The sequence below is a fragment of the Stegostoma tigrinum genome, chromosome 4 (assembly GCF_030684315.1).
Source record: "Stegostoma tigrinum isolate sSteTig4 chromosome 4, sSteTig4.hap1, whole genome shotgun sequence".
NCBI lineage: Eukaryota > Metazoa > Chordata > Chondrichthyes > Orectolobiformes > Stegostomatidae > Stegostoma > Stegostoma tigrinum.
Genome location: NC_081357.1, coordinates 15,217,874 through 15,239,972, shown reverse-complemented (window position 1 = coordinate 15,239,972; position 22,099 = coordinate 15,217,874). Strand labels below are relative to the sequence as shown.

At 46.4% G+C, this 22,099-nt stretch overlaps 1 protein-coding gene and 1 long non-coding RNA gene across 8 annotated transcripts in view; one reads left to right on the top strand and one right to left on the bottom strand.

The window, feature by feature from the left end:
* Positions 1 to 22,099, bottom strand: part of daam2 (dishevelled associated activator of morphogenesis 2) — a 323,197-nt gene that overhangs the window by 63,265 nt on the left and 237,833 nt on the right. For 4 of the 6 annotated variants that reach the window (XM_059645172.1, XM_059645173.1, XM_059645171.1 and 1 more), the window contains exons 15-21: positions 20,048 to 20,155; positions 14,300 to 14,338; positions 13,981 to 14,087; positions 12,466 to 12,550; positions 9,645 to 9,751; positions 5,642 to 5,730; positions 968 to 1,136 (exon numbers count right to left, since the gene is read on the bottom strand). In XM_059645172.1, the coding sequence (XP_059501155.1) occupies positions 968 to 1,136; positions 5,642 to 5,730; positions 9,645 to 9,751; positions 12,466 to 12,550; positions 13,981 to 14,087; positions 14,300 to 14,338; positions 20,048 to 20,155 (704 nt within the window). The remainder of the gene's footprint in view (positions 1 to 967; positions 1,137 to 5,641; positions 5,731 to 9,644; positions 9,752 to 12,465; positions 12,551 to 13,980; positions 14,088 to 14,299; positions 14,339 to 20,047; positions 20,156 to 22,099) is intronic. The other 2 variants (XM_059645174.1, XM_059645176.1) reach the window with 1 other exon arrangement.
* Positions 5,142 to 7,604, top strand: LOC132209533 (uncharacterized). 2 transcript variants are annotated; one of them, XR_009445661.1, is made up of 3 exons: positions 5,142 to 5,259; positions 5,636 to 5,760; positions 7,283 to 7,604. It is a non-coding gene; the product is annotated as an uncharacterized LOC132209533 (long non-coding RNA). The 2 variants fall into 2 exon arrangements; XR_009445660.1 differs by lacking the exon at positions 5,142 to 5,259 and having other exon boundaries at positions 5,322 to 5,760.

Sequence of the window (22,099 nt, the reverse complement as noted above, 5' to 3'; positions counted from 1 at the left end):
CGACTGAATTCAAAACACAAGGTGGGATTTGAATCAGGTTCTTAGATGAATGATCCAGGAACTACAACATTGCTTTTCCAAAGCGAAGCAACATGGCTGAAATTACAGCAACAATGACCCAAGGGAACAGGAGACTGTGGAGAAGATGCAGAACGTAACCCAAGATCAATTTGGACAGCCCAGGGACTTATTGTTTTCAGGAGGCTTTTGAAAATGTGGGAGACAGATGGCATCGTAAAGACTTTTGAGCAAGAAAAGTTCAGAGTGAACAGACACGAGGAGGATGGGTGGGAGACATGGCCAATCAGTGCGAGATATTCAAATCCTTAGGACAATCAACAAGTTGAATGTTGTCTATGGTTCCAAGGATTTACAGGGATAAGGGCCAAACAGTGGCAAGTAGGACTAGATTAATTTAGGACATCTGGTTGGCATGGACAAGTTGGAGCGAGGGGTCTGTTTCCATGCTGTACATCTCTTGTACGACTCTATGACAAAGGTAAGAGGGTGGGTGATTGGACAGATAGAACAGGAGGTCTTGAATACTCAGAATGGGCAACTCACAGACATTAATGATTGCAGACAACATCTGCCCATTTTGTATCGCGGAATTGTAAAGACACTTAAACCAACTAAACTGATTCCAATAATATGTTGCGTTACAGAGCAGGCACGGAAAATTGGCCCAACTTGTCACACTGATGGTTTGAGGGCTCCTGTGGTTCCTCTGAGCTGCTAGTTCAAGCCCTGCCTGCCCCAGAGCTGTGTCACAGCAGGGTGATTAAACGTTCATCTATGCCAGTTATTTACCCTCCATCCAAACACCTTCTCTCCTGTTTACGTCTAAAATTCTTGCCTCAGTTACCCTGAACAGTATGTTCCACATTCCAGCCACTTGCTGAGTAAAGGCGTGCCTCACAAATTCCCCCGTTCCCGACCACAGGAAAAAAATAGGTGGCTCCCCTACCTGTCGATGCTTGACTTTGTGTCTCCAATCTTGTTGAGGCTGGCGATTCGGAAACCGAAAGCATTCCCCCTCTGGCCCTTGTTCATGTAGTTTCCAAAGGCGAGGACCACCTCCAGGAGCTGTTTCAGTCTCTTGCTCCGACAGAGCTCCTTGGAAGCCAAGAGGATGACTGGAGTCGGGTGCAAGTGGGTGATGGCGGTTTCAGAGACAAGAAGAAAAGAAAATACAAGAGTTGCGGTCACCTCTTTGAAACAAATCCTTCGTACAGTAAACCACAGGGGCTGCCTTGTGGCATCCGACACCACTTGCATGCGTGGGCACATTACTTTGTGAATACAGTTCAGATCTCCCATATCAGGCCAAATCAAGCACAGCAGTCTCACAGCGTATTTTTGTTTCATTTTGAAAGATAAATACGTCTTGTTGGGCTGATAAGATAGTGTGTATCTATTCCTTGGTTTGTGCAAAACAACCCTGATCCCGCTAGCTCTGCTCCGAGTCGGAAATTCCCTCCTTACTTCCTCCTCCTGCTTCACCTCACCTTCCTTCTTTCGCCTGCTGCTTATAACCTAGCTCTCTCTCAACAACCTTTTGTCCTCCCAGCTCCTTCATGAATTTGCACCACAACTATCCAGGTTAAACATGTAGCGCTCCACAGTTATGTGATGTTTGACAACTATGTTATGTTTGATAATGCAACATGTTGGTTTTGTTTAAGGTGCTATAAAAATGAAAGTACTTGCTTTCCAACTGGAAGGTGCATTGATTTCCTACTTCGCTGCTCTCTGCATTCTGTGTATTCTCAATCTTCAGACTCTCTCCAATATTTCTCCTCACTTTCCTCATGACACTTTTCAAATCGATGATTCTATTGCTAATTTGGAAAACAGGATTCACCCTCTCATAACGAATGCATTGATTTGAAAAACATATCTTGTTAAATCATGGAATCCCACAATTACATGGCCCAGAAGCAGGCCATTCGGCCCATCGTATGTATGCAAGGTGTCAGTTATTAACTTAGTCCACATCTGCAGGGTTTCCCTATATTGAGTCATTTCCCTTCATGAACGTCAACTGTCATTTCAGACCCGGTATTCCAGATCACAATGTCACAATGTGCAAAGAAAAAATCCTTTCCTTCACTTCTGTACCTTTCTGTTCTGTGATTACGAATCTTTCTGCCTCTGTAAACAGCCCTCTCTGATGTCTACCCTCATGAAATTAGTCCCAGCACTTCAACTCATCACACCACTTCCTCACTCCTCATGACTCCACTCCCTCACCCCTCATCACTCTAGTTCCTCACCCCTCATCACTTCAGTCCCCCACCCCTTATCACTCCAGTTCTTCACCCCTCATCACCCACTCCCTCACCTATCACTCTAGACCCCTACCCCTCATCACTCCAGTTCCCCACCCCTCATCACACACTTCCCCACCCGTCATCACTCACTCCCCACCTCTCATCACTCCTCCAGCCCTCATCACTCCGGTCCCCCACTCTTCTTCATTCCAGACCCCAACCCCTCATCACTCACTCCCTCACCCCTCATCACTCAGTCCCCGACCCCTCATCACTGACTCCCTCACCCCTCATCACTCACTCCCTCACCCCTCATCATGCACTCCCTCACCCCTCATCATGCACTCCCTCACCCCTCATCACTCCGGGCCCCCGACCCCTCCTCACTCCAATCCCTCAGACTTGTATCAACCTGAGTGAATTGAGCTGACATTGCTGTTAGTGAGTAAATGAGGCACTTTCATTGTACATCTTGGCTGTGCTCCAACTGACGCCCCCCAGTGCGAGCAACAGACTGTCCTGCTACCAGTTGGCAGGGGCTGATATTTTTGAGGTCTTTCAGCAGTAAACAAACGAGGAGAAACTTCAGCTAGAAAGCCAGGCAGCAAAAGGAACAGCTATGAACACATCAATTAGGAGCAGAAGTAGCCCATCTAGCACAGTCGCCACCACAAACTCCCAAGGAACCTAGACAGTGGCATGATACCTCTGGAATGCAGGTTCCAATGCCATGATAATATGAAAGATGCTCCTTTTCCTGGAGATAATGCTTCAAGGTGAGAGGGTTTTGGAGCAGCCACATGCCAGATTGTTAATCGGCATTAGAACTTTCCTCAGCTTGGATGGAATTGGAAATCTCAGGAAGGATAAAGGTGCTGGTTACCCGTGGAATTACCAAGGACCCCTTGGACGGCAGGGATTTTGTTTTGGATCTGGGAGTGGGAAATATTGCTATGTTAAGAGGGATTAGAGGGAATTTGAGCTATACTGAGGAGAGGCATTGGGAATGTGGAGTTGCTCTGATTTGGAATGTAGGGCAGATTCAATGGTGATTTTCAAAGGAGAACAGGCTGTACCCTAAAAGGGGTGAAAATTGAAGGGCTCTGGGGAATACAGGGTACAAGTTGAACTAATTGGACAACTCTTTCAAAGAAGACTAGCACCAGAACAATGAGCCAAATGGTCTTCCCCTAAGCTGCAAGTTTTTCATCCAATGATTTGATGCTTCGTGTAAGACCCAAGGTGGAAAATAGCCCATTCCATGAAATTAACATCTTTTACCTTGCTCAAGGTAACTTTGGGCTTTTTCTTGAAATTACAGGTCTCCTTTTGTGGGAAATTACATGCAAAGATTGGCTTCTACATTTGTCCAGATGAATGTATGCAGCCAATGAAAGGGAAAAGCTAACGAAAGCTTATGACCTCAACCTTTCACCACTGATATAAATAACTGGCTGAAGGAATCAATGGCACAGTCACGTACATTTGCAGATGGCACAGGGACGTTAGTGGTGATAAAGATATAAGGAGGCAACAAGAAGATGTACATTATGTGAGCGCGCAGATATCTGGAAAATGGTTTATAGTGTGAAGAACCGTGAAATTGTCCATTTTGGCTCAAATATTGAAAAAGAAGAATATGATCTAAATGGTGAGAGGTTGCAGAGCTCTGAGAGACCTGTGTATCCAGTACATGACTTCCAGAAGTTTAGTGTGCAGGTACAGCAAGTAATCAGGAAAGCTCATAGAATGTAATAAAATGTGAGGCTGGATGAACACAGCAGGCCAAGCAGCATCTCAGGAGCACAAAAGCTGACGTTTCGGGTCTAGGCCCGAAACGTCAGCTTTTGTGCTTCTGAGATGCTGCTTGGCCTGCTGTGTTCATCCAGCCTCACATTTTATTATCTTGGAATCTCCAGCATCTGCAGTTCCCATTATCTCAGCTCATAGAATGTTATGGCTTATTGCGAGGTGAATTGTTCTTCTATTCACTCATGGGGCTCTGGTAGCACTGTGTGCAATGCTTCTCTTCCTATTTAAACAGGGTTGTAAATGCATTGGAAGCAGTTCAGAGAATTATTTGGAACAAGCAGGTCTTGTACCCACTGGAATTTAGAAGATCAAGAGATAATCTGATTAAACTAAAGCAGACCTTGACAGATATAGAAAGGATGGTTACTCGTGGCAGAATCCAGAACTAGGGGTTATTTTAGAAAAAAGGGGCCATCCATTTAAGACAGAGATGAGGAAGATACATACCTCTTCATAGAATCACAAGTTAGGCCCTTGATAGGAGCAGTGGTTAGTATCCCTGCTGGGTCATGCAGGAGATGGGGGCTCAATTATACACTGGGGAGGCCTCAAGCCATTTGGTTGGCATGGTGGGCTTGCGGCTAGCACTGCTGCCTCACAGTGCCAGGTACCCAGTCTCGATTCCACCCTTGGGCCACTGTCTGTGTGAGGTTTGCACATTCTGCCCACATCTGCATGGGTTTCCTCCCACAATGCAAAGATGTGGTTGGGGGTTAGGTGGATTGGACATGCTAAATTGCCCACACAGTGTCTGGTCCAGTTGGTGGATTATCTATGGGAAATGCAGGGATAGGATAGGAGGCAGTCGGTCTGGGTGGGATGCTCTATGGCGGGTTGGTGGAATTTGATAGGCTGGTCCCACACTGTGGGGGGTTTCTGTGACAATTTCACACTGAGGGCTGGCAGCCTTTTACTTCGAACATGGGGGAGGCGGAGTCTTTGAACTTTTTTTTAAGGAGAGGTAAATAGCTTGTTGATAAGCAAAGGTGGGGATCTGGGGTGGGGGGGAAGTGTAGAATAATCCAACCATCCCAAATCTCATTCTGATCTGAATAACAGAGCCGGCCCCAGAGGCCTAGTGGCCGACTCCTGCTCCTAATTCGTACTTTCTCGGGAACGGAAACAGAATTTGCTGGAAAAGCTCAGCAGGTCCGGCAGTATCTGTGAAGAAAAGGTCAGATCTTACGTTTCAGGTGGGGCGACACTTCCTCCGAGCCTTTCGGTATTTATCTCTAAGCTCTCAGGGCCGGATGTTTAATTTTCCTGAGTCGTGCTTCTCCTGTTTGTCCGGGCTGTGATCGCCAGACCATAACAGTCTGAAAGCTAGAGTGCAGCCCCTTTAAGGAGCCGAGTGTTTGCCAAATGATTTACTGCTCGCTAAAATACAAAGAAAAATGTGTTTGCATTGGCCAAGCCCTCTCGCAAACACAAGCAGCAAGTGAAGATCTCCAGCTGCTCAAAACCCGCGTCAGCAATCCAGTTCACGTTATTGCACAAGCAGAAATGTTTTAATGCGTAAATATTTACCCAGACCGACCCTCTTTTGACAGCCGTACCTTCGATCTTTGGCTTGGCTTCTGCAAGACGCTCAGCAAACTTCTTCTTGAAAAACAAAGCCTGCAGGCGCTGCTGGTAATGGTCGATCCTGCGGATGAGTGAACAGAAACGTGCTTTGGTAAGACAGGGGCTGGAGGATGCTGTTCAGCTTCTTTGAGCCTGCTCCGCCCTTAGAAACGATCATAGCCGATCACCGAGCTCAGACCCCCGTTCCCGCCTTCTCTCCATGCCCTTTGAACCCTTTTGCCAGAAGAAGGGGCACCAGCATGGTGGCTCAGTAGTTAGCACCACTGCCTCATGGTGCCAAGGACCGGGGTTTGATTCCAGCCTCCAGCCACTGTCTGTGTGGAGTTTGCACATTCTCCCTGTGCCTGCGCGGGTTTGCTCCGGTTTCCTCCCACAATCCAAACATGTGCAGGCTCAGTGAATTGGCCATGTTAAATTGCTCATAGCGTTCGGGGATGTGTAGGTTAGGTGGGTTTATCAGTGGATGGGTCTGGGTGGGATTCTCTGGGGGTCAGTGTGGACTTGTTGGGCTGAAGGGCCTGTTCCACACTGTAGGGATTCTGTGATTAAGAACTATATCTAACTGTTTCTTGGAAACACTCAACATTTTGGCCTCAATTGCTCTCTATAGCAGAGGCGTCTACTCTCTGGGTGAAGAAATTTCTCCTCATCTCAGTCTGAAATGGCCTACTCCATATCTCTAGACTGTAGCCTCTAGAACATAGAACATAGAACATTACAGCACAGTACAGGCCCTTCAGCCCTCGATGTTGTGCCGACCTGTCATACCGAGCTGAAGCCCATCTAACCTACACTATTCCATGTACGTCCATATGCTTGACCAATGACGACTTAAATGTACTTAAAGTTGGTGAATCTACTACCGTTGCAGGCAAAGCGTTCCATTCCCTTACTACTCTCTGAGTAAAGAAACTACCTCTGACATCTGTCCTATATCTTTCACCCCTCAATTTAAAGCTGTGCCACCTCGTGCTCGCCGTCACCATCCTAGGAAAAAGGCTCTCCCTATCCACCCTATCTAACCCTCTGATTATCTTATATGTTTCAATTAAGTCTAGTTCCAACTCCTCAGTCATCAGGGACATCATTCTTGCATTTACCTGTTAAAACATTATAGTTTTCTATGAAATTCCTCTACCTAACCCCTCTTCACCAAGAAAAAGTCAACAATGCAATGAGTCCATCAGTCGCTTCAATTACACTTCACGAATTTGTCTTACGAGGTGTACCCCTAGGAGATGAGGGTTGAAAGGCAGTTTTGGAGACAATGACCTAACGATTCAGGCGCACGTCAAGCACAAGCCACACTGTTTCCTGAGATACACAGAAACAGAAGCAGGATATGGGCCATTCAGCCCTTCAAGCCTGTTCCACCATTCATCATGATGTCACCTTTGCTCTAATTGACCCACAGCCTTCCCATTGTCCCTCTCCTCTTAAAACCTCAAATGTCTGTCATAGATTACTCACTCTGCCTCACGCGTTACCGCTTTGGAGGGGCATCTCATTCCTTTTCTTGTTCTCCAAAAGTCTTTACATAACACAGCAGAATATCTTTACCACTTTCCTGTTCTTTTCTAATCCATTGTCATGTTTTTAAAATCTGTTTGCAGCTGGGCATATTTGACTGACAACTTTCCTCGACATTCCTCAGTGCTAAAGGTTCATTTGGTTACAAGGACTAACCTATCTCTGCTCTCTCACTTCAGCTGAGAGACAAGCCTATCTTTGATGAAAAGAAAGAACTGGATGTAAATGCATTGGCACTGGAGGTCCTTCAGAGAAGAATTGCTTGGTGATTAAGAGCGTCTACAGATAAGGACAAAGGTGTGAATGGAGGGTCGACAGGCTGAAGAACAACCCTTTGCAGGTGATCAAAAGTGTCAGAAGAAGATGAAGGAGCTTGTGATTTTAAATAAACCTGTTGGATTATAACCCGGCGTCATGTGACTTCTGACATTCCTGGGATGAAGGGGTAGTCTTATAAAATGGGCTGAAGGACCTCATTCATGAAGCTCCTGCTTCATACCCCACACCCATCAGACATCTCAAAGTGCTTTACAGCTAATCGAGGTTTTTTTTTAAAGTGTGTTCACTTTTGTACATTTCTTATGTAAAATGAATTTTATGTTTAATTTCAGTGCCATTAATTAAATATTTTCACAATGCAGTTATATCCCTCGATAGCTGTGAATTTGCAGCATCGAGCACTATCCGATTACAATCCAGCCTTACCATCTGACCAATCCATTCACTGGAGAGCAGGAATGGGCTGGGAGGTTTCAGCGGTGGGTTGCTGCTTGTGTCTTGGGCATAGCATGGCACATATTCAATCTTAACATCTCCCCATCCCCACCGTCTTCCCAGTCTTTGTTTGCTATGTCAGAATTTTCCGAGTGGGATATACAAGAATCAGAGTTGCCGAAATACTGAGCCGTGCTGTTTTGAAGCATTTCCATTCAAGCTGGGGTTGGGTGGTGGGGTGGGGGAGGGTGGGGGGGGGAGTGTGGTATGGGGCTTTGGCACAATGCAGTGAGCCACATTTGTGCTGCCACGCTTGGAATGTTTTTCTGACATCACCGCTGAATGGCCATTCCTTAGCTTTAAGATTACATCCTCTTCTTCAGCATCTCCCACCAGGTGCAACAATTTCCTTCTTTCTAGCCTCTCGGCTCCTTCAATTATCTTAAAGCTTTCAGGTATGTCACCCATGATTGGGGGTCGGCTAGCTTAGTTGGCCGGATGGCGAGTTTGCAAAGCAGCACAAAATATACAACAGGTGTACAAAATGATCAGAGGTATAGATCCAGCGAGTTTTTCCTAGGGTGGAGGTAGTTATTATGAGAGGGCATAGTTTTAAAGTGACTGGAGGTAGATGTAGGGGAGACGTCAGAGGTAGGTTCTTCACTCAGAGAGTGGTTGGGGCGTGGAATGCATTGCTGGAGAGAGTGGTGGAGTCGGTCTCATTAGGGGCATTTAAGCGGCTATGAGATAGGCATACGGATGATATTATAAGGTAGGGGTAGAGGTGAGATAGACCTTAGGTTTAGGGTAAAAGTTCGGCACAACATCGTGGGCTGAAGGGCCTATACTGTGCTGTACTGTACTATGTTCTATGTTCAGTACAGTGGCCAGCAGCTCAGGTCCAATTCCCATACATGTTGAAGTCATCATAAGGGTCCTGCCCCTCACCTGAAGCATGGAGACCCTGTGGATAAACTCACTGCCATTCATCTCTCTCCAATGAGAAAGCAGCCCTCTGGTCCTCTAGGACGATGGTGATTTTACCTATATCGCCTTTTTATCTTCAGAACTCAAGAGACCACAAGGCCTGCCCTCTTATTCTGAACTTTTTGACTTCTGTACTCTTCCTTCGGACTTGCTGCTAAGGGATGCAAACACCAACAGGGGGCTTCCCATCAGTCGGAGCCACAACAGGGAGGTCATCAGCTTCACCTCCAGTACGTTTGTGCAATTGGAAGGAGGAGGCAGAGAATGTAAAGGAAATGGAAGTCACAAATATAACTTCAAACGAAAAATATCGATGGACGCTGACCATCACCCAGGCCTTCTCTGGCTGTAAAGACACCCTCTCCCACACCCAGAACAAATAAAACAATGCACACATTTAATGCTGGCCCCTTCCAGACTTCACATCGGTTCTGACAAAGAGTCATCTAGACTCGAAATGTTAGCTCTCTCTCTCTCCATGGATGCTTCCTGACCCCATGCGATCTCCAGCATTTTTTTGTTCTCAGCATCTGCATTAATTTCCTCCTGCAAACGTTTAACCTGTGCGATGTCCTGCGATGTTGCTCTCTACCGACAGTCTCTGATCCCCACAGGTCCGCCAAACCGCTCCTATCTATTCTCACGTCTCCGTGGCTCACACTCCTCACACTCAGACAGGTGACCACAACACCAGCACTGATGGGGCTATTATTATTATTATCATTGTCTGTTATGTTGACGAACCTGCTCATCTCGTAGAGGAAGCGATCAGCCCTGGCCATGCGGTCAGTCTCATGTCTATGTTCCTCCAGCAGGTCGATGTCACTCTTCTCGGGGACAAACTTGAGGAGCTGGGGACAAAGTTATAACAATGATTAAGAAAGGCAACAGCTGGCGTTCTTTCCCCAATCCATCGAGGGAGTTACCTGACTGCAGTGTCCTTTCACTAGATGAAGTTGGCCTGGAAGCAGACAAGGTACGACGCTGACAGCTGCAAACCCCCCACCCTGACCCCCTGTGCTGAAGGTGGCAAAAAGCTTACTTCCTGTGACCAATATCAAATATTGGATCCTTCTAAAAATGAAAATGCTGCATCTACTGACTCTCAAAGGTCAAGGAACGAACCCCTTCGCATCCTCTTCCCGTGTTAATTCATCACAAGCATCCCTGGCCACAGTGAATGAAAATGCAGCGAATCATTCCGTCCAGCCGTGCGGAGATTAAATCATTGAAAGAGTTTGAATTGTCACCAACTCGTTCCACTTACACATTTGAGAATAGGAGGGGAGGCGTTTAGCTTGCAAAATGGTGACAGACAGTAATCCGAGAGATGGTAGGAACTGTTGATGCTGGAGTCAGAGATAACACAGTGCAGAGCTGGAGGAACACAGCAGGCCAGGCAGCATCAGAGGAGCAGGAAAGTTGGCGTTTCAGGTCAGGGCCCTTCTCCATTTTTTCTGAAGAAGGGTCCCGACCCGAAACGTCAGCTTTCCTGCTCCTCTGATACTGCCTGGCCTGCTGTGTTCATCCAGCTTCATGCTGTGTTAACATTAATCCTAGCTGGGAGCAGGGTTTAAACAAACGCAGCTTGCTTTACTCAGCACTGAAAGCTGGGGGGAAGGCACCATCCTGCAAATGCCAGTCAGGTCGAAGCGAGGTAAGTCGGATCTTAAGTCATGTGCAAATGGAGCAAGGGAAACGCTTTTCACGTGTAGCACGTGGTTAGGGCAGGAAATGCACTGCCTGCACTAGAGGCAGATTCTGTGGAGATATTCAACAGGGCATTGGATAGAAATAGTGTGTGGGGATATGGGGAAAAGGTCGAGGACCGGCACCAGGTAACCGAACCAGTTCAGGCACGATAGGCCAAATGGCCACCTACTGCACCATAACAATCCCATGATTCTGCCGAAACAATGGCCAGGGATAGACTGGCTAGCCCAGCTATTGGGCTGGATGCTGGGCCTGTGCTCTCGGTGATGTGGACTGGACTCGACTGGACCAGGATTTGGAAGGTGACTTTATTCATGTTGGTAGGCCTTTTGACCACGTAGTAGCAAAGTATTAAGGAGGTAGAATACAATGATAATGGCTGTCCCTACAATGGAAACGCAGCACTGCTGGGATGAAGGGGTTATCCTGTGAGGAGAGATTGAGCAGGCCAGGCTTGTATTCTTATGGGCCAGTAAAGACAGGATCTTGTACAGCTCTGTGAGACTGTGAAGTTCGGAAAGAGGAGAGGTACAAAACCCTCGTGAGACCACACTTGGAATATTGTGTCCAGTTCTGGTCGCCCTATTATAGGAAAGACGTGAAGGCTTTGGAGAGGGTGCAAAGGAGGTTTACCGGGATGCTGCCTGGACTGGAGGGCTTGTCTTACGAGGAGAGGTTGACTGAGCTCGGACTTTTCTCTCTGGAGAGAAGGAGGGAGAGAGGTGACCTGATCGAGGTGTACAAGGTAATGAGAGGCATGGATAGAGTCGATAGCCAGAGACTTTTCCCCAGGGCAGGATTGACTGCCACAAGGGGTCATAGTTTTAAGGTGTTAGGAGGAAGGTATAGAGGAGATGTCAGAGGGAGGTTCTTCAGCCAGAGAGTTGTGAGCGCATGGAATAGTTTGCCAGTGGCAGTCGTGGAAGCAGAGTCATTAGTGACATTTAAACGACTGCTGGACATGCACATGGACAGCAGTGAATTGAGGGGAATGTAGGTTAGGTTATTTTATTTTTGGATTAGGATTATTCCACGGCACAACATTGTGGGCCGAAGGGCCTGTACTATGCTGTACTTTTCTATGTTCTATGTTCTATTGCAATGTATAAGATTCTGAGAGTGTTTGGCAGGTTCAAGGCTGAAAAGCTGTTTCTCATGGCCAGGGAATCTAGAACAAGGAGAGATCATCCTAGGATAACCCTCTTCAGACTGAGATGAGGAGGAATGTCTTCACTCAAAGGCTTATGAATATTGTCTAGAGCACAGCCCTGTGGATGCTCAGTGGTTTACTGTGTTCGAAGTCAGAAGTCACACAACACCAGGTTATAGTCCAACACGTTTATTTCAAATCACACAAACCTTCAAACAAACCTGTTGGACTATAACCTGGTGTTGTGTGACTTCTGACTTTGTCCACCCCAGTTCAACACCAGCACTCCCATATCATGGCTACAATATTCAAGGCTGAGATCTATGGTTTTTTCAGTCATGACAGGAATCGAGGGATATGGGGATTGGGCAGGCAAATGGATTCATGTTGACAATAAGCTATGATCTTAATGGACAGCACAGTGGGCATGAGGGGCCAACTCTTCCTATTTCTCACTTAAGATGATCGCAGCTCAGACTAACCCATTCCTCCTCTTACATGGACACTCGCGCTGTCAGGGATAGAGATTAACAGGCTAGCCAATGTTCTCAACCTTTATGCGCTTCATTTGTGGCACCCACACAGCCATCGGGTTCATTCAGCACACATAGGAGGGTGTCACTTAATGTAAGGTTGAACCTTGTGATATGGTGGACCCCAGTGTCCTCATGTACAAGCTCACGGAAGGATTTGTGCCCTTACCTGTTCCAACATGTCCTTGGCCAAGTCCTCTTGTTCATCCATTTGTAAGATTGCACGCTTGATTTCCTCATTGGACAACTTTAGCCTAATAGGAAAGCAGAATATTCGATAGAATGATAGAATCCTTACAGCGTGCAAACAGGCTACTCAGCCCACACCAATCCTCCGAGAAGCATCTAATCCAGACCCAACCCGCATCCCCCGCCCCACAACCGATCCCCGCAACACTGCATTTCCCACAGCTAATCCAACCAACCCACACACCCTGAACACTACGGGCTATTTAGCACGGCCCATCCACCTCGCCTGCACATCTTTGGACTGTGGGAGGAAACCGGAGCACCCGGAGGAAACCCACGCAGGCACGGGGAGAACGTGCAAACTCCACACAGACAGTTACCTGAGGCGGGAATTGAACCCGGGTCCCCGGCACTGTGAGGCAGCGGTGTTAACCTCTGAGCCACCGTGCCGTCCAATTTGTGATGAATTAAAGGTCAGTAAAGTCCTTTGAACCCATTCCTTCCATCTGGCCTTGGCAATCCACATGGTCACAAATGTGAGTCACTTCATTCACCAATGGAATAACCGAAGGTTCAGATATCTCAGATGTCAGCCAAGGCTCAGTTAATATCAGTCTAGCCTCTGAGCCAGAAAGCCATGGTGGCATTCCTAGGACTGAAGAGTCGCCCACTTTATGAATGGCAGGGAGCTCCTGATGGTGATTGGTCACCCAGACAGTAATAAGCTGAGGACAGTAAAATCCGGTTATGACTCTAAAAGCCAGCAGAAGCAGGCTTGCACCTCCGTGGAATCACCTTCTCCATTTGAAATCCCAGTTGTATCGGAAGCTGACAGTTTAGAGCAAGGCTGAGGGAGTGCTGTTTCCTCAGAGGCAACGCTGTTCAGATGAAATATTAAACCAAGACCCTGTTTTGCCTAGCCCAGTGGGCATATTGGATTGCATGGTACCACTCTGAGGGTGGATAGGGACACAGTCCCTCAAAGCACAAAACCAAGTACAGATTAATTGGCCATTCACACCACGATGGGAACTTGTGGTTTGCAAATTCACTTCCATGTTTGACTATGTTCGCAACATTATCACTGTTTTGGAAAGGATCCATTTGCCTTGGGGCTAAGGATGGGAGAGGTGTTCCATGAATGCAACTTCCGACTTTCTCAATGGTATCAGAGGTGCAGACATCGAATGTTAATGTTCATCTCCTGTTATGTCAGAAACAAGCAATAGAAAACTTGCTTTCAGATAGCAACTGTTACAACCTCGGAGTTCTCACAATACCTGGCAGTTCAATGCGGCACACCGAAATGGTGCTACACTTATATTGAAGTTATTTGTAGCATCCTGGAACTGCCATCCTACTGAAGATCGAATGGGTCAGTATCTTCTGGATATTGACCTTTCGAGCCGATATCTACATGGGATAGCTCACTCGCTCACAAAACCCACATCAGGGCAATAAATGGCACGGCGAACGCTCTGAGCTCGGTACTCACTTTGACAACAGGATGACACAGTTCTGAGCCCTTCGTCCATCGATCACTGATAGCTCCTTCACCTTCCTCATCGTGAGATACAGATCCTCGGTGGAGCCAAGCTCTTTCTGTGGACATGTTGGGTTTGGGGCGGGTTGGTGGGGGTGGTGGGGGTCGGGGGGGGGGGGGGGGGCATGGTGATGGGGATGTGGAAAGTAAAATGAAACACCATTCTATCAGCCAAACTTTTCAAAAGTTGTCCGGGAGTCAGCTCAGTGAAATTCAGTGCTTAAATGGGCCGCGATTTCTCACTGGTAATGTGAACGGGTTGCACACTCACCTGTTCTGAGAGGTTAGTGTGAGGGTTAGGGAACAGGTCCTGTGCAGCAAAAGTCGCCGAGAAGCATAGAAAATGTAAACATGCAAAGGTGAGTTAGTATTCGGCAGTAAGCAGCTAAGCAGGCAATGCATTGTAAGAGTGCAAACTAATGTCTATCAAATATTCATCTTAAATGATTCCTCAGCGGCACATAACTTTATACCAAGCCACCAACTATGATCCACCTCTACCCTATGGTTCACTTTCACCGGTCAAGCAATGGAGGCAAGCGATTAACAAGTACAACTTCTCTCAGTGATAGGTACAACTCTTCAATGTGGACTTTATTGAGAGGAAGTAATGTATTATGCACCACCAGAGTCTAATAATAACCATTCATCAAACTTCTTCTGACAGCCACCTCAATTTTAATACTAAAGAAGGACCTAGGACCAGACTGTCTGATTGGCTCATCAATTCGATACAGAATGTCACAGCTTAGAAATTATTCTCGGTGATATTAACAGACTGACATGCTCCCTGCTTCACTTCTCTGCCCTGACACTCAAAAACCTGCCAACACAGATCGGTACCTGTGTTTAAATTGCAGACCAGGGAAGCAACTGCTAATGAACTAAATAAAAACTGAAAGAACTGCAGATGCTGTAAATCAGGAGCAAAAACAGAAGTTGCTGGAAAAGCTCAGCAGGCCTGGCAGCGCCTGTGAAGAGAAATCAGTGTTAATGTTTCGGGTCCGGTGAGCTTTTCCAGCAACTTCTGTCTTTGTTGTTGTTGTTAATGAACCAGTCATTTTCTCACAACAAAAACAGACCCATACAATCCCTACACTGTGGAAACAGGCCCTTCAGCCCAACAAGTCCACACTCACCCTCAGAGCATCCCACCCAGACCCATCCCCTTACAACCCACCTAAGCTACACATCCCTGAACACTACGGGCAATTTAGCCTGGCCAATCCAACTAGCCTGCACGTCCTCGGAGTGTGGGAGGAAACCGGAGCACCCGGAGGAAATACACGCAAGCCACAGGAAGAATGTGCAGAGTCGACACAGACAGTTGCTCAAGGGTGGAATTGAATCCAGATCCCTAGAGCCGTGAGGCAGCAGTGTTAACCAATGAACCACTGTGCCGCCCCCAAATGGCTGGAAATTGCTGCAGAAACTCAGCAGGTCTGGCAGCATTTGCGGGGAGAAAACAGAGTGGACAGATGCTGCCAGATGAGCTTTTCCAACAACTTCTGTTCCGGTTTCTGATTTACAGGGTACGCAGTTCTCTCTGATGAAGGGTCTAGGCCCGAAACGTCAGCTTTTGTGCTCCTGAGATGCTGCTTGGCCTGCTGTGTTCATCCAGCTCCACACTTTGTTATCTAATAATAGGGCCTGTCGTGTTGGGGTTCGTGTCAGGTCAAGGCAGAGAGTACTCAGCCTTTAAAGTTATTGAATTCGGTATTACCATTTCTAGGTTTGGCTTTCATTCAACGGAGGGCACTTGTTGCCTCTTGCAGTTAGGATGAAATCAACAACTTTTACTGTCACTCTTAATTCTAGGAGGAAGGGAGATCCCGAGCAACACTGAAATTTCACTGTCATTCTCAGCAAAGCACTGCAGAATTGAGGAATTAATCAGGTGAGTAAAAGCTGCCATGTAGGGCCACCAAGCATAGCTCAGTCTCGAAAACTCAGGAGACTTAGAGAAATGTCCACTTTGAGGCTCAAGCGTCCCTCAGCTCAACAATAAAACAAATCCCTGCGGGTGCTGGAGATCTGAAGCAAAAGGACTGAAATTGCTGGAGAAACTCAGCCAGTCCAGCAGTAGCTGTGAGGACAAAACAGACGGAAAGTTTCGCACCTGCTGACTCTCCTTCAGAACTGAATGCAGCTGGGAAGAAGTGGCATTGTCATTTTTATTGACCCCGAGCTTCCAGTTGCCTGCCACTCCCATACATCAGCAAGTTCCCACGTCAACATTTCCGTCACAGGCCTGCTGCAGTGATTCCACCCAGCCTCAGCACAAGCTCCAAGAACAACACTCCGTTTTCCTCAAGGACCCTACATTCTCTTAATTTCAGCGTTGAGTTCAATAACTTTAGAGCCTATCCCATGCTTCCACGATCTTTTAGCCACCCTCCCACCCAGTCCTGCAACAACATGGGTTCTCACAGCACAGTCTCCCCATTCTCTCTCCTATTCTTCACCCTCACTTATCCAGCTTCTCTTCCGTCCTGGCTTACTAACCTTGCTGATTCTTTTATCTCTCGCTCTCTCTCTCTCTCTGTGCCCGAGCTCTATCTCCAACCATCTGCTCATGTCTCTTCCCAGTAACCCAAACCAGCACTGCCATCAATTCATCCCCACCACCCATCCAATGCAGTTTTCACTACAAATATCATTTTTTTCCCCTAGATCCAATCCAATCCAATCTGATGAACGTAGAACATAGAACAGTACAGCACAGTATAGGGCCTTCGGCCCACGATGTTGTACCGACCTATTATTCTACTAAGATCAAACTACCCTGCATATCCTACATTTTATTATCCTCCATTTACCTGTTCAAGAGTCGCTTAAAATTCCCCGATGTATCTGACTCCACTACCACTGCCGGCAGCGCATTCCACACGCCCACCATTCTCTGTATGAAGAACCTATCTCTGACATCTCCCCTGTACCTTCCACCAATCACCCTAAAATTATGTCCCCTTGTAATAGTCATTTCCGCCCTGAGAAAGAGTCTCTGGCTATCGACTCTATCAATGCCTCTCATCATCTTGTGCACCTCTATCAAGTCACCTATCATCCTTCTTCACTCCAGTGAGAAAAGTCCTACCTCCCTCAACCTTTCCTCATAAGGCCTGCCCTCCAGTCCAGGCAGCATCCTGGTCAATCTCCTCTGCACCCTCTCTAAAGCTTCTACATCTTTCCTGTAATGAGGTGACCAGAACTGAACACAGTATTCCAAGAGTGGTCCAACTAGAGTGTGGTCTAACCAATGAAGGGTCTTCAGACACGAAACTCCACTTTCTCTCCATGGGCCTTTTTGTTTCAGGTTTGCTCAGCTCCAAGTGAGTGCAGCTTCATGCCAGGTAGCTGATTCCTTCAGGTATCTCCCTGTTGGACTCGTCATTGGGCTGTCTCATCATTGTTCTACGGCTCGGCGCAGCACAAAGAAAGGTCTCCATGTTAAAAAAAAAACACCAGGTTGGGTGGTGGAGCCAAGCCAAGTCTGTGAGGTTGGCCACACACTGTCAATCCTGCCATTTTCCAAAGTGACAGGAAAAAAAAAATTGGAAAGGGTTGTTGAATGTCCAGGGCGATTGAATTTAAGGGCCGCGAGGTTATGCTGCTGCTCTATGAAACCCTGGTTAGACCACACGTGGAATACTGTGTTCAGTTCTGGTCGCCTGGTGGAAGCTGTAGAGAGGGTGCAGAGGAAATTAACCAGGATGCTACCTGGACTGGAGGGCAGGTCTTATGAGGAAAGGTTGAGGGAGCTAGGGCTTTTCTCATTGGAGCGAAGAAGGATGAGAGGTGACTTGATAGAGGTGTACAAGATGATGCGAGGCATAGACAAAGTGGAAAGTCAGAGACTCTTTCTCAGGGCAGAAATGACTATTACAAGCGGGCATAATTTTAAGGTGATTGGAGGAAGGTACAGGGGAGATGTCAGAGGTAGGTTCTTCACACAGAGAGTGGTGGGTGTATGGATTGCGCTGCCGGCAGTGGTAGTGGAGTTAGATACATTGGGGATTTTTAAGCGACACTTGGATAGACACATGGATGATAGTAAGATGAAAGGTATACAGGGTTAATCAGATCTTAGTAGGATAATAGGTCGGTACAACATTATGGGCTGAAGGGCCTGTACTGTTCTGTGTTCTATGTTTTATGTCCAACAGCTGCTCTCGCACTGGGTCTCTCTGACCTTTTTCTAAGAATGGGCATCAACAAAAATTTTACACATGCAGTGTGGGACCTGGTCACCACACACACATGCAGTAGCTTCATCTTGTCAACGTTGTCTTGGAAGAATATTATTTGCCAGGGAGAAAAGCTGGACCAAAGTGATTTGTTGGCCTGCAGGATCATTTAGACAAGAGTCCATGTAACACACAGCCTTATATGGGGATTGGAGTGTCGATAGTCCAAAAGCAGCACCACACTCCAAAAGAAAAAAACTGTAGTGGAATGAGCCATAGACGTGGACTGAATGGATTTAAGCTTTTAAAAGGCTCCCCTTTGAACGTACAAGTTTTAGAACACTGTGGGAGGCTTAACCTCCCCTCGCCCTCTGCTCATTTAAAGGAGTAAGGGATTTCTCGCATTGAGGGCCTTATGCAATTGCTGAATGGTCAGTGTGCCAAACTCGGAGCATGGAAGCCAAATGCTTGGGTTTGATAAACCATTTTCATACATTTCACGCTGGCACATAAACAATATGTAAAAATGTAACGACAGATTTAGATTAACGGGCGTCAAGCCACTTCAGCTTTGCTCAAGGACCAAAACACTGTATTTCTTGCTTTATGTACACAAAGGCACACGCATGTGTATAGATTCATGAATCAAGGAGTAAAGTGGGAGAGAAGCAGTGCAAAGCGGTTGCCTTATATGGATCTTTCTCCCCGCACAGTAGCAGACACCTGTAAGTGTGGAGCAACTAGACAATTCCCTCCCTCAGGCAACTTCGCACAGAACCAAGACCCTCCATCATCCTATTCCTGAAGATTTAGCTGTCGAAAGATCCGTGAGAACACTGTCATGCTTCTCCTCCCCCCCAACCACCGCCAGGACTGACAAATCCCCAGGGTTAACCACCAGGAAATGATGGTTTTTGAAATGGCAGGAAAGTTTTTGTCATTTTGGTCCCAAAACAGAAAACACGGAGATGCAGAGGATGGAGAAGGTGTGGGATCAGAATAGTGGAGGACAGCTTTGGGATGGATAGACATTTTTTCCCAGGCTAAAACCGCGCACGGTGCTTAAAAAACAAAACAGGAGAGCTGCAAGTTTTGTGCTCTTGGAAGATGAGCTGAAAGGCCTTTGCTATCCAAACCCCACATATGAGCCTGAAGTAAAGGACAGTTATGAGCGAAGAGCACATCTTTATTCACAGGCTTGGGTCAAGCCATATCTGTTTCCTCTCAGCAGGCTTTTCCAGTTCGCAATCACGTGCACTGGAGCCTACTTAAAGTGGATGCTGCTTAAGGGAATGATTCATGTTTTTTTTGGTCGCAACATAACCTGGGGAATCCCTTGATTAAATCCTAACAAGAAATTTTGATCACAAGAGCTGGGAACTTCAGCAGTCACTTTTAATACTTGGACCACAGATGACTCCATCAACAGGAATTATTCAAAGCAAATCATTGCATAATACAACAATGAAGGTCATTTGGCCTGTTGTGGCTTGGTCAGATATTTGAAACAGCCCTTTACACAGATATTCCACACAAGGAACTATTCTCTCCGAGTTTTATGACTGAATCTGTTCACTCCAGCCTTTGGGCTGCATTTTCCCAATCAGAACAACTCTCTGTGAGAACTTTTCACTTCTAGTTCATTTGTTAATTGCCTCCAATTCAGCGCCTTTTGCTTAGTCACTGGAAACACTGTTTAACAAAAACGCCTCGTGATTTAATAAGCACATACTGGTTCAGCCTCCAGTCGCGTGAGATTCCTGACGTTTTCTATGTATCCATTGCTTGATCCCACTGGCACAAGACTCACAATGGAGAAACAGAAACCCTACCTGCTGCCTCTGGTATGCTGAGAACATCTTCTCGAAATCTTCAAGATCAAGTGTGTTGAAGGCTCGGAGGTCATCTATCTCATTCCAGACGGTGCCTCTGATCCTGTCCTGTACAATCCAGACCACAGAAATATCAGGGAGGCTGTGATGACTGCGTGGCCGAGATCACAGAGGTCAGGATACATCATAACAATCAAAATACTGCTGTGAAGTACAGGCACTGGTGCAGCTCGCTGTCCTAATATTACAGTGCAAATTATTATTACAACATATTATCAAATTTCAAACCCATTTCAATTTCACAATTCAACAAGTCAATTGAAAGTAAAATCCATAAGGACCGCGGATGCCGTAAATCAGGTTTAAAAACAGAAGTTGCTGGAAAAGCTCAGCAGCTCTGGCAGCATCTGTGAAGGAAGAAAATCAGAATTAATGTTTCAGGCCTGGTAACCCTTCCTCAGAACTTCAACTGAAATGTCTGCATTATTTTCCCTTCAAACAGAATGCCCGCATGGATATAGCATCTCCAGAATATCATTTGGCTGTCCTGCAGTTTATTAGCTTTGCCACTGAAGATGGGAAGAGGTAACATTTTCACCTTGTAGGCTAGTTGCCCATAACCAATGAAGGCTTGAGAATTCAGGGCGATAAACATTGATGTCTTGTAAACGGTCCACATTGCAGAAGTAGTACTGGAGGTCTTAAAAAAACATGAAGGTGGATAAATCTCCAGGACCTGATCAAGAGTATCCCACGATATTGTGGGATGTTAGGGAAGAAATTGCAGAGTCCCTAGCAGAGATATTTGTATCATCTACAGACATGGGTGAGGCGCAGGAGGACTGGGGGTGGGGGGTGTGGTGCGTGGCTAATGTTGTGCCTTTATTTAGGAAAGGCTGTAAGGAGAAGCCTGAGAACTATAGATCTGTGAGTCTGAGATCAGTGGTGGGGAAGTTGCTGGAGGGGATTCTGACAGACAGGATCTACACGCAATTGGAAAGGCAAGGACTGATTAGGGATAGTTAGCTTGGCTTTGTGTGTGAGAAAGAGTGTCTCACAATCTTGATTGAGTCTTTTTGAGCGTTTTACCAAAAAGATTGATGAGGCAGGGCAGCAGACGTTGTCTACTTGGGCTTTAATGAAGGCTTTGACAAGGTTCCACATGGTAGACTGGTTCCTAAAGTTAGATCACATGGAATTAAGGCAGAGCTTGCCATCTGGGTACAAAATTGTTTTGAGGTCGGAGACAGAGGCTTGTGGTGGAGGGTTGCTACCGGGACTGGAGGCTTGTGACCAGTGGTGATCTGCAAGGATCAGTGTGGGGTCCTTTTTTGTTTGTCATTTATATGAATAATTTGCATGAGAATTTAGGGGACATGGTTAGTAAGCTTGCAGACAGCACCAATTTTGGTGGGATAGTCAACAGTGAAGAAGGTCATCCAAGATGACACGAGGTCTTGATCAATTGGGCCAATGGGCTGAGGAGTGTTAGATGAAGTTTAATTTGACTAAATGCTAGAACTTTGGTAAAACAGATATGGCAAGACTTATATGGTAGTTAACAGGGGAGACCCGGATGGTGTTGTCAAACTGAAAGACCCAGTGGTTCAGATACGCAGTTCCTTGAAATGTACATCACAGATAAACAGAATGGTTAAGTAGGTATTTAGCATGCTAGCCTTCATTTATCAGTTCATTAAGCATTGGAGTTGGGAAATCCTGTTGAGATTGTATAGGATGTCAGTGAGATCACTTTTATGACTATTGTGTACAGTTCTGGTCGCACCGCTATAGGAAAGATATTATTAAATTGGAGAGGGTTCAGAGAAGATTTATCATGATGTTGCCAGGAATGGACGGTTTGAGTTTTAAGGGTAGGCTGGACAGGCTAGGTTTTCTTTTGCTGGAGCGCAGGAGATTGAGGGGTAATCTTATAGAGGTTTATAAAATTGTGAGGAACATGGAACAGCTGAATAGCAAAGGTCTTTTCCCTAGGGTGGGAGAGTTCAAAACTAGAGAGCATAATTTTAAGGTGAAGGAGTAAGATTTAAA